The 16,023-nt window shown below is 41.1% G+C and overlaps 1 protein-coding gene across 6 annotated transcripts in view; it reads left to right on the top strand.

The window, feature by feature from the left end:
- Positions 1-14,443, top strand: part of CDH17 (cadherin 17) — a 47,827-nt gene extending 33,384 nt beyond the window's left edge. For 3 of the 6 annotated variants that reach the window (XM_012936094.2, XM_055127547.1, XM_055127549.1), the window contains 6 exons: positions 82-326; positions 2,159-2,289; positions 5,693-5,932; positions 10,267-10,383; positions 10,523-10,636; positions 12,632-14,443. In XM_012936094.2, coding sequence (XP_012791548.2) covers positions 82-326; positions 2,159-2,289; positions 5,693-5,932; positions 10,267-10,383; positions 10,523-10,636; positions 12,632-12,729 — 945 coding nt within the window. In that variant the 3' untranslated portion in view covers positions 12,730-14,443. The remainder of the gene's footprint in view (positions 1-81; positions 327-2,158; positions 2,290-5,692; positions 5,933-10,266; positions 10,384-10,522; positions 10,637-12,631) is intronic. The other 3 variants (XM_055127548.1, XM_055127551.1, XM_055127550.1) reach the window with 3 other exon arrangements.
- Positions 14,444-16,023: the final 1,580 nt, after the last annotated feature.

Here is a 16,023-nt window from a genome sequence, read left to right on the forward strand (position 1 = left end):
ATAAGGATAGTAGGGAATAATTTTTTTAAAAAAGCAAATCATACCCAAATTAATTCTTCTTTCCTCCCTTTTCCCCTGCAGCCTCTTGATTTTGAGACAACACCCATTCACAATATCCGGTTCAAAGCAGAAAATCCAGAACCTCTGGTGAAGAGTGTACAGTACAATGACAGCTCTTATGCCACGTTCCGGCTTTTCGTGACCAACATGAATGAAGCACCTTGGTTTTCCCAACTTGTGTATCAAGAAAGCGTCAGTGAGGATGTGCCGATAGGTACTAAAGTAGGCGAAGTGATTGCAAAGGATCCGGAAGGTCTGAACATAAGGTAGAGGACAGCGGTGTGGGGTGGGCCGGCTGCACCCTCATGGCCAAGGTCAGGGGGAGGATAAGGCATGGGAAGGAGTGAAAACTGATCAAACTCTGGTTTTCCCCAAAACGAGTAGTCCGTTTCCTGAAGCTGTGTTCAGTGCCCATGTTAAACTCGACTTTGGTTTAACAGGGTGAAGGGGGCAGTGTTACTCAATGAAAGTCTTGGTTCAGGCAAGTGGGAAGCAGATTGGTATCCAGAGGAACCCCTTCACTCCAAGGACAGCTAAGAGCTGTGAGTTCTGGAGCTGGCGTTCAGATTCTGCTACTCCAAGTCTTGTCCTGAGTTTCCTGAACCAGGATTGGAGGGAGAATTCCAGCCCCAAAGATGGCAGTTATAAGCAGAGAGCAAAACCCAACTTGGACAAGCTGGTCCCCACAGCCTCCAGGAAACCTTGGGGGAGGGTCCTCTGTTTCCTCAGCTCCTTGAAAGCTGGTCTGTGACAATAAACTCATTCAGGATTCTGGTTCTGGACAGGCTGGTACTCAGGTTGAGGTGGTTAAGCAAAATGTGTAAATCTTTCCATTTTAGCAATTCTTGATTTTTTTTTTAGTTTAGTAGAAGCTACATAAATTTGCCTTAAAAATTTGTAGTCATAGATTGGCCCAAGATTTATATGCATGTGCCCATCTCTATAGTAATATCTCTATCCTCCTTGAGACCATAGAGTTAACACAAACATGGGTAGAACTGAACCCAAATCTTTAGCTTCTATGGCATAACACCTTACAATTTACAAAGGGACAAATATTTCAACATGACTTCAGCCAAAAGTTCTGAGTGAACTGTCATTTTGGTCTCGAATCAATTCTTAGAAAATCTTTTGGTTACTCCCTAACTCCCATAAAGAAGACAATATAATTAGTCAGTCACCAATTATGATGGGGCAAAAGTCTTTATAGTTCTACACAAATTTATTCACCTTCTCCCCCTTCACTTCTTTCTTTTTTTCCTTTCGTTTTACATGCGAGCTCTGCTGTAAAGTCTAATTCTCTTTCACCCACAAGCTGCTCCTTGACCTTTCGGCATTACTTTAGGCAATCCTTTCTACTGAAACTAGCTTCTGGGATTCACACAGCCTCCTTTTCATTGCAGTGGTCACATTTTAGTGTAATTATCTGTTTATGTGTCTCTCTCCTTTCTGGCCTAAGTTATTTTTCTCTCTTGGTTCTCTGCCTGGTACTTGCAAGGCTCAATAGGTTTATGTTGAATGAAGGAATTCACTGTACTCCTTGCAAAGAGTCTCTGACTAACCACCACCACATACCATCTGGGTATCTTCTTAGAAGGTGTGGTTTGCTAGTTTTAAAAATTACTTCCACGTTACTTTAACTGAAATTCTTTGATTGCCTGAAAAGTTTTATTTTTCTGCTCAGAACTTATATCATGCCTTTTGTAAGAAAACAAGGTTCCTGAGAGATAGACAGACTTGAAGGCATTTGACTTGTACATGGTTGACCCGGGTTTGATCCTCACCACCCATGAGACCCCATGATCTCTTCCAGGAGTGATCTATGAGCACAGAGCCAGGAGTAGTTCCTGAGCACCATCATCTATGGCTCTAAATTTAAAAAAAAAATTAAAGTACAAATACGACTTTGTCAGTATAGGTATATCTTTCTTTTAAAGACATATGGTATACAAGTGACATCGATAATAGTTATAGCTGCTCTTCAAATATGCCAGAAGTATTATCCAAGTGACAGTTTATGCGTCATGAATTTCAGCACCATCTCCACATTTTTATGCAAACTAATGGGACGTTCTTTTTTCTCTTTCACTTTATGAAGTTATGCACTGAGAAATGACAAGGATGGATGGCTTAGAATTGACCCCTTCACCGGCGAGATCTTTAGTGCAGCTAACTTGGACAGGGAAACTCACAATCCATATCGAGTGCAAGTGGTGGCCACTGAAACAGGTAAACTAAGACAGTGACGAATTACTACGGGAATGTTTGGAGGGAGGATTAATTTCGGGAAGGTGAGGTGGGTGATATCAGAATATCACCAGCGTAGAGTGGAAGGATGAGATGGGTCACAGTGCAATGAAGTGGTCCTGGCTTGTTTCAAGATGAGTCACAATGTTCATGAGTAGGTCCTTGGGACAAGATTGCTTTGGAGTCTGGTTTGGCTTCTGGGATGCTGCTCATTCTCTGGTTTCTGGAAGTTTCTCAAGACTCTAGGACGGTTCCTCCATTTCTCCTTCCTCCAAAATGCTTGTGGGTTTTCCCTGCAAGCAGGGTCTAACCATTGCCTGTTTTTTTTCCTATTTTTTTAAAAATTATTTTAATGTGGACAAAAGCCACAGCTCTTGATACAATCCTAGGGTAGAAATTGATTAGATAACAATGCACTAAAATTAAACTAAAATAATCAAAATCACTAAGTGTTAAAAATTCATTTTTAACGTGAAAATTGTTATATCTCATCACAAAGTTAAGTCCTTGCCTAAGAAATTACTGAGCTGTCTGTTGCTAGTTAAGCCTTCTGTGCTATTGTTTCTGTTTGTTGAGTTAGATTGGCTTCAATGTCACTTTCCTTTCTAATTTGGAGTGCTCCTACTGGAATTTCAGTATTGAGGAATTAGTAGGTGTCACATGGTCCAGAGATTTCAGGATCTATGGTCTGGGCCAATGAGTTGGTATGGCGATGGCTGTGGTCAACAGGCACGACCACCATTGCCTGTTAACCTGAAACAGTCCTTTAGCCTCACATCACAGGAACTAGGACCCCGCCTGTTTGAAACTGATCTTTAGACTCTTCTCAACTTCAATATGTGCCTGAGTCAGCGAGGGGCTTCTGTCATACTAGGAGGTCAACCCTGGAGATTCTTGTTCAGTAAGTTTGAATGAATCTGGCTTCTGTCTCTGTACGGATAGAGGTATGGAAGGAAAGACTATTACAGCGATAACATGGGGGTGATTGAACCATCTTTATATAATCTTTGTAGCCTATTTAATTCAGTTGTGTTACTATATATTGCTCACTGGCCCTGAATGTGGAGATTCAGGAAATTAAAAAAAAAAAAATCAAAACCCTCACAGGAGCCCTATGCTCACCAGTGATAAGGCTGGTAATTAAAATGTTAGGTTTCTTTGCATTTTAATGGAATTTTTCAACCTAGAGGAGAAACTCTATTGCTCCTATCTAACCCAGAGGCTCTAATTAGAAGCCAAAAAAATTGATCTGGTTAAGCAAAAAATGAGACTTGAATAAAGTATTGCTTGAGTACAGTTTTAAAATAAAAAATTAAATTTAAAAGTGATAAATCCAGGTTGGAAGCTGGAATAGGGAAATTTCCTGTAGGGAGGAATCATTAAAATGGTCCCTGCATTTGAAATCATTTAGAAAGTGAAAAACACCATAGTTATGCTAAGCTGAGGGCAGAAGTGAAAGCAGTTGCAGCGTTTGAGTGGCTTGTGTATGAGTGATCAGATGGAGGTGGCAGGCCAGGAACCCCGTTCTTCGGCAGTTTCTAATGAGTACATTCCTCTGTCACATCACCTATGCCGTTAACCTTTATGTTGAAAGCTCCCAGTGAATCAGCAGGGAGTTTTAAGCTGAATCATTGTCCCGAGTACTGACTGACGAAACCTTCGTGTGGGATATGTCCTAAAGACCCACCATCTCAGAGATCCCAAGGATACAACCAGGCTCCCAATTCTGCTTCATTTGCACCGAAATGATGCAGAGAGAGGAACTGGCTTCAGGAGCACAGGGCTCTTTCCTCGCTGGGTTAACTAGAAACTACAGAGCAGAAACAGTTAAGAAGAAAAGGAAAACCCAAACAAAACGACTTTACTGGACTCAAAGCAGGTTAGACTTAGAAACTGCACACACAAGAATCGGTGACTGATGTCAAGTTGACCACACTCGATGTCAGAGTGATGGCATTCAGAGACCTGCTTTACGCCACCAGTGTAGTAACTGATTCCTTGTGCCACACTGTGGGTGAGTACTCTCGTTGCATTTTCTCTGTGCGTGAGGGAAGGCACTTAGAAGTGAGGTAACCTTCCCATTTCAACGGCTACTCATGAGGCTACAGCATTTCAAATTCCACACTATTGCCACGGTAAGAAACGTCAGTGCAAACTATTCGCTAAGAAAATGACATGTGCATCCCACACTAGAAGACTGACCGCTGAGGACACAGGGCCTAGATAAGTAATGGACGTGCCTGTGTGAGGATTGAGGACCAGCTGGGTCTGTTGGCTCCAGAGTGAGGCCTTCTAAAGTAGAACCGTTCCTACCGCTGTGTGACCTTCAGCAAGTCACACAACAACATCGCTCTTCTATCCTTCTCATCGATAAATGGACATGAGAGTTGTGAAAAAATCATGTAGATAAAATCTTAGCACACATAAATTAGTTATAATCACTAAGACTTTAAACCAGGTTTGATTCCAAATGCTCTTTTTCTATATTACCTCCATCTACCCCCAAGTTTGAATTGTAAAATTCTTTTTTAATTGAATCACCATGTGGAAAATTACAATGCTTTCAGGCTTAAGTCTCAGTTATACAATGCTGAAACAACCATCCCTTCACCAGTGCACATATTTCACCACCAAAAAAACCCCAGTATACCTCCCATCCCCCCCACACCCGCCTGTGTAACTGATAAATTTCACTTTACTTTCTCTTTACTTTGGTTACATTCAATATTTCAACAAAAAACTCACTATTATTGTTAGGAGTTCCCCACTAGAGTCAGGCCTACTGTGAAGAGATATGAGGTTTTGGATTTCTGTATTTTAGCAACTAAGTCCAGGGAAATTTATTCCAGAAATTGGATCATTGCAAGCTTGTACCTCTCATCTGTGGTCCTCATAACATGGCAGTCGCCACATCCTTCCCCCCTGGCAAGGAAAAGGAGAGAGAGAGAGGGGCGGGGGGAGAGAGAGAGAGAGAGAGAGAGAGAGAGAGAGAGAGAGAGAGAGAGAGAGAGAGAGAGAGAGAGAGAGAGAGAGAGAGAGAGAGAGAGAGAGAGAGAGAGAGAGAGAGAGAGAGAGAGAGAGAGAGAGAGAGAGAGAGAGAGAGAGAGAGAGAGAGAGAACCTTTCCCTTCCTGGGCAGGCATGCGGCCGCAGCTTAGTTCTCAGTCTGGAGACATTTCTGCAAGGAGCTGCCAGTACCAAAAGTAGTTTAGCTGGCCTCTGGAGTCATGCTCTTACAGCTGCACTGAGGCCACACACGTGCAGCCCCCGGGATCACATCTTGGCAGAGAGCCTGAATTGTAAATTTTTTTAAAGAAAAGGAACCGTCTGTCCCTTAAGAAGAAACGAGAGAGCTGATGTTCTGCTTGAATCCTTCGCTTCCTTAGGTGGCTCTGCCCTGAGCACTACAGCGGAGTTCCACCTGGACCTTCGGGACGTGAACGACAATGCCCCCCGGCTGGCCAAGGATTACAACGGCCTGTTCTTGTGCCACCCCCTCCAAGCCCCTGGAAGTGTCATCTTTCAGGCCACCGATGACGATGCGCCGCCTTATCGGGGTTTCCAGTTCACATTTTCCCTGGGCAGCGACTCCCTTAAGAACACCTGGGAGGTTTCCAAAATCAACGGTGAGTTGTGAAAAGTCCACAAGAAAAACAGTCACGGATGATTTCATCAATTTGCTCGAGCGGGCACCAATAACGTCTCCATTGTGAGACTTGTTGTTACTGTTTTTGGCATGTTGAAGATGCCACGGGGAGTTTGCCAGGCTCTGCTGTGTGGGCAGGATACTCTTGGTAGCTTGCCAGGCTCTCTGAGAGGGACGGAGGAATCGAACCCAGGTTGGCCACGTGCAAGACAAATACCCTACCCTCTGTGCTATCACTCCAGCCCCCTCCCCAATTAAAACAAATAAAATATATTTTAGAAAAAGGGGGATGGAGCAATAATACAATAGGTAGGGCACTTGCCTTGCACACAAGTCAACCTTTTTTTTTTTTTTAATTTTCTTTGTTGGGCTTGCACATTCAACAGGGTGTTTTCTTCCATGCTGCGGGAAGAAAATTTATGCTTGGGAAAGTTGCATGGGGAAGCTATCAAGGGTGAGGAAAACACCGGGATTGCAAGGGAGAGTGGTTTTTTTTTTTAAATACATTTATTTATTGAATCACCGTGAGAGCAAAGCTTTCGGGTTTAAGTCTCCATCATACAATGATGAAACACCCATCCTTTCACCAGTGCACATTTTCCACCACCAAAAACCCCAGTATATCCTCCACCCCACACCCTCCCCAACCTGTGTGCCAGATGATTTCCACATTACTCTCTATCTACTTTGATGACATTCATTATTTTGACACCAGACCCACCAATATTATTTGGGATTTTACCTCAGCACTCAGATCTGCTGAAAAGGCAAAATTAGACAATTTGTATTCTATTGTTGATTATGAATAGCATATGAATAGCTATTGCTTCCACATGATTTTGGACTTCTGAAATTTTAATAACTAAATCTGGAGGGATTACTGCCAAAAGACTTTGGGTTCCAAGATTTGTTTCTGAGTTTCTGGGATCATGGCTTAAGCCGCTTGATCAGCAGCCACAGGGCCCATTCCTGGGCATCGAGTTGGGGTCTTCTTGGGGCAGGGGAGGAAAGGGCCGGCTCCACCCCCATCCCTTGAGGCCCCACGTGTCTCCTCACTGCAGCCCATACCTGATTTTCCATTGACCTCTGGAAAATGGCGGCCACCGAGCCACCAGTGAAACTGGCGGAGGGATGGCACCATTTCCCACCTGGGGTGACCCAGGGCCGGTGGTAACCTAATGTGAAGTCCAGACATATTTCTGCCAAAAGCCTCTGGGTTCCGAGATTTGTTTCTGAGACTCTGAAGGGAGATTTTTAACACGGGAAGCCTCTTGAGCGTAAATAGGTAGTGGTTATCTGAGCATCATTTGAATATAATCGAATGGTGACTGAGGAAGATGGCTCGTAATGATTCTTTTTTTTTTTTTTAATTTTTATTAAATCACCATGTGGAAAGTTACAAAGTTCTCAGGTTTATATGTCAGTTATACAATATTCAAACACCCATCCCTTCACCAGTGCCCAAATTCCACCACCAGAAACCCCAGTTTACCCCCCGCCCCCACCCCCTACCCCCTACTGTATAACTAATGAATTTCACTTCATTTTTTCTTTACCTTGATTACATTCCATAATTCAACACAAAACTCACTATAGTTGACATAACTCTCTCTCTCTCTTTTTTTTCTCTTTTTCCTTTTCCATTTTTTTTTTTTTTAATTTTTCCCCCTCATCCCCCTTCCTGCGCCTCATAGTATGGTGTACTCCACGCCACGTTGGCAAGCGTGGGGCTTTTGCTTAGCTCATAGTCCAGAGGTGGCTGTTACATTAAGAACCTTCAATATTTCAACAAAAACTTACTGTTATTATTTGGAGTTTCCCCCCCAAGTCTGACCTGTTCAAATGGAACCCTTTCACATTGATGACAATTATAAATGTTAAGTCGCGCGGACGCTGCCGCGTCCGCGCGGTTTTGGATTTCTGTATAAAGTCCTGGGAAAATTCTGCCAGAAATTACATATTTCCTCCGTTAGCCGGCGTGGGGCAAAGGCTTAATTCACAGTCTCCATACATGGGTGCAAGCACTTGCTGGAACCCCAATTCCTAAAGCTGTCTCTGGTTCCCGCTTGTTCCACATCCACCGGCTCTGCAGGGGCATGGGCGCCCGGGCCGAAAACTCGGCCGGCCGGAGCCGAGCACGGGCCCGACTAGGGCTGGCTCTGTATCCCGCGGCTGTTTCAAGTTCAAAGCACACATTTTTTTTTTTTTTTCCCGCGCCACCAAGTTCGTACCTTCTCAACGGACCCACAAAATGTCGGACACCACGCCTTCTCCCGGAGGGGAGAGAGACCAAGAAGGAAGGTTCTTTCCTCCGTTAGCCGGCGTGGGGCACAGGCTTAATTCACAGTCTCCATACATGGGTGCAGGCACTTGCTGGAACCCCAATTCCTAAAGCTGTCTCTGGTTCCCGCTTGTTCCACATCCACCGGCTCTGCAGGGGCATGGGCGCCGGGGCCGAAAACCCGGCCGGCCGGAGCCGAGCACGGGCCCGACTAGGGCTGGCCTCGTAATGATCCTTAAGAACCAGCTTTAGAGGCTGGAGCAATAGCACAGCTGGGAGGGCATTTACCTTGCACGTGGCCAAGCTGGGTTTGATCCCGGCATCCAATAGGGTCCCCCGAGCACCTCCAGGAGTAATTCCTGAGTGCAAAGCTAGGAGTAACCCCTGTGCATCACCGGGTGTGACTCAAAAAGCAAAAAAAAAAAAAAACCAAAACAAAACAGCAGCATTTTTAAAATAGAATTAACATTCAATAACCTGAACATATTATAATAGCACATATAAAACAGTATGTAGATCACTGAGGCCATTATAATATCTCATGAGAATAGACCATTTGTATGGACCATTGAGACCATAACCACAATCAGGACACTGAACAGTTCTGTCACCACCGAATGTTTTCCAGATTCAGAGATGGAGAGGTTGGAGTGCAAGTTTTCATGTATGAGACTCTGATTCAATTCCCAACACCTCATAGTCCCTAAGTACCACCAGGAATGAATGAACACTGAGCCAGAACTAGTGTGGCCAAATCCTCCCTTCCCCAACACACATAAATTCTCCTTGCTCTATTGCAACTCCTCTTTTCTACTCTACCCTGCTGACTCCTTATCCCTAGGTAACTATTGATCTTCTGTCACTAGAAACTAGCTTGTATTTTCAGGATTTTTTCTAAAACATATATAGTTCTTTTTTGTGAGTCTAATTTCATTTAGCATTCTTATTTTGGAATTTATCCATGTTGCAGTATAGAGAAAGACTCCACTGCTTCTTAATTCTAAATAGTTTTCCATTGTATGGCAATTTTATATTTGTTATCCATTCAGTTATAATCAGTTATATGACTTCCATTTTTGTTCTTACAAATAAACTGCAATGAACATCTGTGAAAAGTATTTTGGAGGCGCATAGGATTTTGTATTTTCTAGTTAACTACTACTTTGAAGTGGAATGACCAAATTATATGGTAGCTATATGCTTATATATTTAATAAAATAGCAAATTGCTTTCCAAATAGTTTATATAGTTTATAGCATTTCATATTCCCACCTATATATTATAGTTCCTCAACACTTCATATGCTGTTTTTTTTTAACTTTAGCTGTATTTTATTTGGTCTTTAAATGTTTAGTAATTTTACAATTACTAGTTCCTAACTTAATTCCATGGTAAGAAGTAAACATTTGCCTGGAAGAATGTAATTGCATTGAATTTTTTATTTCAGTGTTTGAAATGTACTGGGAAAATTTGGAGAACTTGTACAATTCTTGTACAATGTGATTTACCCACTCTGTTTAGAAGAATTATTTATTTTTCCCTTTGAAAATAAAGTGTCACTTGCCCCCACCAAATACTCCTAAAATTTTCTCTTTATAATTATTTTAAGCAATTTGATTACTTTATGCATTGGTTTGAATTTTGTTTATCTTTTCTTCCGGATATTTTCTCATCTTCCTGGATAAAAGTTTAGAGATTTAAACAAATTTGGGGGAAATCTAGCATTTATTTCAAGTATCTTTAACTCGTGTTTCCAGACATTTTGTAGAACAGTAGTTAAGAATAATGATAGTGGACTGTATTTAGTATTTATTTCTACAGAAAAATCATGAATTGAGAATTTCAAATATGCACTTTCTCTTTTTTTCCCCAAGCAATATAATAAATGCTCCAAGTGAAATGGTGACACTTTAGGTAGTTTAACTCATACTTATATCTGATCGTTTTCTTAGTAAACCTTAGCATGTGATGCAAAGATAAACTTTCTTCATGAAACTGTGTTGTCCTGTCATTCATTTCTCCCATTCCTACAGGGTCATATGCCAAAGTTTCCACCAAGCACACAAACTTTGAAGAGAAAGTTTATAATATTCCAATCCGCATCAATGATAATGGCAATCCACCTATGGAAAGTACCGTCAATTTGCCAGGTAGGTATCTTTCGTATGGACAACTGGCATACTTTCTGTCACCGTAGGTAGTAAGAAAATATTCTTGTCATTTTATGGGATTCTGCAATTCTTTACCTGAAAATTTATAGCTAAGTACTTGTATTCTTTTGCTTTTCAGTAACTTTCTGCAAGTGTGAGGAAGGAAGTTGTTACCGGCCAGTAGGTCAGCAGCCTGGAATTCCCACTGTGGGCATGGCAGTAGGCATACTCCTGGTCACCTTTTTGGTTATTGGTAAGTACAATTTCTCACATCTAAAGATTCCTGTCCTGACCTCCAAAACTTTTAGTTTAACTTTGTCTTCACGAGTTGAAGGCTGTTCAAATGACAGCACAGAAAAGAATCAAGAATATATATGCAACTTCCCTGCTTTGGAAATACTGCATTAATACCACCCCCCCTCCAACTTATCATTGTCTGGTTGACCAGTTTGGGAATATAGGAAGCTTCAAAACATAATTGTTATGCTTTGCATCTATTTGCTAAGATATCACAATGAAGGAAAAATAAATGCAATAGCCACGACCCTGTCTGTCAGGCGCTGTTTTTACCATGAAGGAGATATTGATAGGTGAGATATACACAGATCTTTCTTGCAAAGCTTAAAGTCTTCTCTGCCAGTGTCAGAATCTGTAGAAGCTAGCCTTCACCCTGCAGCGTTGGCACACATTAAATATTGCAAATGTTTGCTTCAGATGCTTTCAGAAGAGTACCTGATTCTCCAACCACAACAATTCCACTATAGCACAGCTGAGGCTCTTTCTGGTCCCTGGCCTGGCTAGATGGCAGCATCTATTCTGGTTTTCTTCTCTTTTTATGCACATCCCAAAATCTACTATAGTAATTGTCTTTTATTCAGCTCTCAATCTCACCAAAAGTTAAATATTCAAAACAAATGTGTAATTCAAGTCTATGAGAAAAAGGGATTAATACCACATTGCATCTCCTTTTTTAAAAAATCAGAATTCCAGTATTCTAAGTTGTTCTCTTGGTATCTTACCTTTTCTTCTATGACCCAATTCATCAAATTGGACTCTGACTCACAGATCTGAAAGAGTTTTCATTCTTGTTTCCTCTTCCACGGAATTGCCAGTCTGACTCAGAGGGCCTTTCTAACGTAGTCGCTCCCCTGCCTGCCTGTGGTCATGTTTTCTCCCTGAGAACCATCATCCCGGCGCATCTCTCAGACTCACTGAGCTGCTCTTTGGAGGTTGTACACGCCAAGTTTCCCGCCCCCTCTGTGCATCTTCTTATTCTAGTCCTCTTTCATTCAGCATAAGTTTCAGGACTAGAGATGACTCAATGAGTTGAGCATGTGCCTTTCATATAAAAAAGACTGGTTAGATCTCCAACCCCGTATTCCCACCGAATACCTCTGGAAATAACCCTGAACACCACTGGATATTGTCTCCCAAACAATCAAAAACAATTAACATCTCTAGCTATCAATCCTTCCCCAATGTTTTGAGATATAGAGAGATAGAAGTAGTGGAATCTTACAGTTTCATATCTTTTTTTCAAAATAGTGGTGGAATTATTTAAGGAACTTAATGGGTTTCTGAGCATTCAGTTGTTTCTGCCTTAATTCCTTTTGAAAACTCACTGCCAATAAATTTCCTTAATTTTAAAAAACTAATAACTTTTTAAATATTGGTTTCATAGTGCACATTTGACAAAAAAGTGCACAATTTAAATTTTCAGTTCAGAAATGGGAAAAGTCACAAAGGTCTATTCAAATTAAAGCAATGAGGAAGGCATTAATGAAATGTGGTATTTGATCTACATGCAATAAAAGTAGAATTGAGATGTAAAATAGATAACAGCTTTCTATATTGTTCTGATTGGACTATTTCTTTTAGGAAAGGGAAAGAACTGAATCAGTACTTATTGAAAATGTTCAAAGCTCAGAAACTATCAGATGTTTACACAATCTTCAGAGTAGAAAGCATTTGATCTTAGATTCCCTGACAAAAACTTGGTCAGCAATATATATGATTTGATATGTAATAATTATTGACAAAATATAGTCAATATTTTTTACTATAAAAAAGCCTACTTACCCAAGAATACCACCTGGAATTCCTCATTACCCAGAACATTAAAACTATTGAATAATAAACAAAAAAGAACTCACATGAGTCATTTTTTCCTAACAGACTAGTATTTTATAAATGAATATGACTCTATGTTTTGAGACTCCAGCTAACTGACCTTGAATTTCTTTTTTAGGTATAATTTTAGCAGTTGTGTTTATCCGAATAAAGAAGGACAAAAATCAAGATAATGAAAATGCGAATGCATCTGAAATCAAACCTCTGAGAAGCTGAATTTTTAAAAGAATGTTTTTAATATCAATACTATTTTAATACCGTACCCACTACTATTTCAGTAACAACCATTATATCCAATCATTTTGCTTTTCACATGACATATACACTAGAGGGGGTTATTTTTTTTACAGATATTTACTCTTGCCCTTCAGTATTTTATTATTGAGTAAATAAGATTCAATAATTTACAATAAGATATAAGATTTTCCCCCATGACATATTTCACCTCTGCAAAAGCCTTAGCTATTTATCCAAAACTAAAAATGTTGGTTTTCTTTATGGAGAGAAAGATGAACTAATGAATTATTTGGTTCATATTTTCTTCATCCAGGAGATTTATCAGCTGTCTAGCACATAATTGTTTATTCCATTTGTGTTTTTTCTGATCACACCTTGTGTTCCCAATCTCCATGACTCCTTTGGTTATTTAATAACTCCTTTGGTTATTAGATAAATAATTGGTTATTTAGCAATTCTAACAAATTTATTGGAAAAAAAGCAAAATGAAGCCTTGGCGGGGGGAGAGTGAAGAGGAAATTTATCCATAGTTTAAACAGAAATTCTTTGATTTTTTTTTTTGGTAGAGTTCCATGTGGATTGTTTTTTGAGATTTTTCCACACTGATCTCTGCATAATCTGTGATACACATGTATTATTCCTACTTCATAAAGCCTGAGTACAGAAACCAACCATCAGGTTTACTTGCTACCTATCATGCTTACATGCTACGCATGTTGTCTTTATGTGTATATTAATAAAGTTTTGGTTATTGTATATTTAATGTGTGTAAGGAAATTAAGAAAGCATGAGAGAAGTAGTGACAAAAATCAAAATAAACTTTGGCTTTGGTTGTTTTCCAGACGGTTTTGTCTCTGCTTCCTAGGTTGTTTATTTATTAAGAGAGAGACTGGCTAACAATGGCAACATGCTGTTTAATAAAATTGCTCCCCATGCAGAATTAGCCCAAGAAGAAGAGGATATAAAATGAAATAAAATTTTATGATGATTATGACCACAGATTTAGTTGCTCAGAGTAAATGCAGAGGGAATTAAAAACTTATTAGGAGGTGGTTCAAAATGGAGGCATAGGAAGATTTTCTGAATTCATCAAACAAATCGTTACGAACAATGACTGAACATAAACTAAGAATCTTTCCCACAACAAGTATAAAGTAATGTAACTCTAGAGATTTTTAGGGGGATAATCTGGTTGGGGAAGATAACTCCTTCGGTACTGAGCAACACCCAGTGCAGTGCCTCCAGGGGTCACCCCAGGGGTGCTCAAGGGGAGTATACATTTGGCAGCAATCAAACTTGGGTCTCCCATAGTGAACGCCAACCCTTTCCGGGAGCCAGCTCCCAATTCAAGTGGAAATAATGCTGTGTTCATTTATAACTCAATAAAAGGGAGGCTTGTGTCATTAACAAATAAGTTTTTTAACGTTAAGATAATAAGTAGTGTTTGAAACTTCAAAAAGTAAATAAATAAATTTAAATTAGAGAATGTTGGTGGTTTAGAAGCATTTCTAGGCTGATGCCCATCATCTGGCTTCTGATTTGACACCCAAAAGCATTAAACATTATACAACCTCTCCTCTTCTAACGTTAAAGAATTTTCTGCTTTAAAAAATTCGTATCTTTCCAAGTGCTCTTATAATGACAGCCAAAGAAGTTCATGGACTTCTATTTTTCATAAATAATCCTCTATTTATTAAATGTTTATGCCAAATTCCTATAATATCCCCCCTTCCCTCCTCCCCTCCTTCCCTCCTTCCCTCCTCCCCTCCTTCCCTCCTTCCCTTCTCCCCTCCTCCCCTCCTTCCCTCCTCCCCTCCTTCCTTCCTTCCTTCCTTCCTTCCTTCCTTCCTTCCTTCCTTCCTTCCTTCCTTCCTTCCTTCCTTCCTTCCTTCCTTCCTTCCTTCCTTCCTCTCTCTGTCTGTCTCTGTCTCTGTCTCTCTCTCTCTCTGTCTCTCTCTTTCTCTCTTCCTTCAGGGTTTGCATACTCCTGGATCAGTTCTCAGGGTCACTCCTGGCAGGGATCATGGGACTTTATAGGATTCTGGGGATTGAACCTGGGTCAGACATGCGCAAGGCACGTGCCCTACCTGCTGCACTGTCTCTTCAGTCCCTCACAGTTTCTAACACCTCCATATTGCTATCTTTAAAATGTTCTCTTGGGCTAAACTTTGACTCCTCTCCGCACCTGCTTCATCACAAGGCTCATTGAATGTCTCCTAATGGGTGAGTTTTTGTCCTATCCTGTGATATATATATATATATTTTTTTTGTTGAATCACCAAGTCGAGGGTTACAAAGTTCTCAGGATTATGTCAGTTATACAATATTCAAACACCCTTCCCTTCACCAGTGCCCATCTTCCATCACCAACCCCCCCAGTATATCTGCCGCCCCCTCCCACCTCCCAAGTCCCCACCCTTGTACGTGATAAGTTTCACTTCATTTACGCTTATCTCGATTACATTCCATGTTTCAACACACAACTCACTACCGTTGCTGGGGTTTCCCCCCAAAAAGAAAAAGACAGTCCTATCGCCAATGAGGCATTTGATAGTTCTCCATTGCTAAGAATATAGAGATATTAAGTCCTGCTGTTTGTTACATAACTTTTCTTTTTCCCCCTTGCCCCGCGCCACCGAGTTCACGCCTGTTTAGTAATCGCCACGCTGTCTGGCAAAGGGAAAAAAACCGAAGAGGATGATTATTTCCTGTCATCAGCCGGCGTGGGGCTCTAGCTTAGTTGATAGTCTAATAGAGTGTCTGCAAGCAGTTTCTGGGACCAAAGGTCTTGCGCTGATATCGGCTCCGGCTCGAGATACCACCAGCGTCCCGCTGGTCCATGTACATAATTTTTCCCCTTATTTCCCATTCCCACGCCACCAGGTCTGTTTGCTTAATGGACATCACACTATGTTTGACACCACACCACGTTTCTTCCCGAGAAAGAAGGATATTTCTTCTCAGCCGGCGTGGGGATATAGCTTAGTTCAGTCTAGAGAGATGGCTACCATTTTGATTGCCTTCAATATTTCAACAAAATACTTACTATTCTTGTTAGGATCACCCACAAAAGTCCGACCCATTAAGAAGGAACCATTACATACTGCTGATACTAAGATGACATTAGGTCGCGCGGCCGCGGCAGCGGCCGCGCGGTTTTGGGTTTCTGTCTAAAGTCCAGGGAAAAAGTTGAAGGAGAGAGAGAGAGATTTCCGCACGGGGGACCTGGCGGAAACTCTCAAGTCACATACTGCAGGTTGCTGGTGGGCTGCT

The sequence above is a fragment of the Sorex araneus genome, chromosome 2 (genome assembly GCF_027595985.1).
Source record: "Sorex araneus isolate mSorAra2 chromosome 2, mSorAra2.pri, whole genome shotgun sequence".
Classification (NCBI taxonomy): Eukaryota; Metazoa; Chordata; class Mammalia; order Eulipotyphla; family Soricidae; genus Sorex; species Sorex araneus.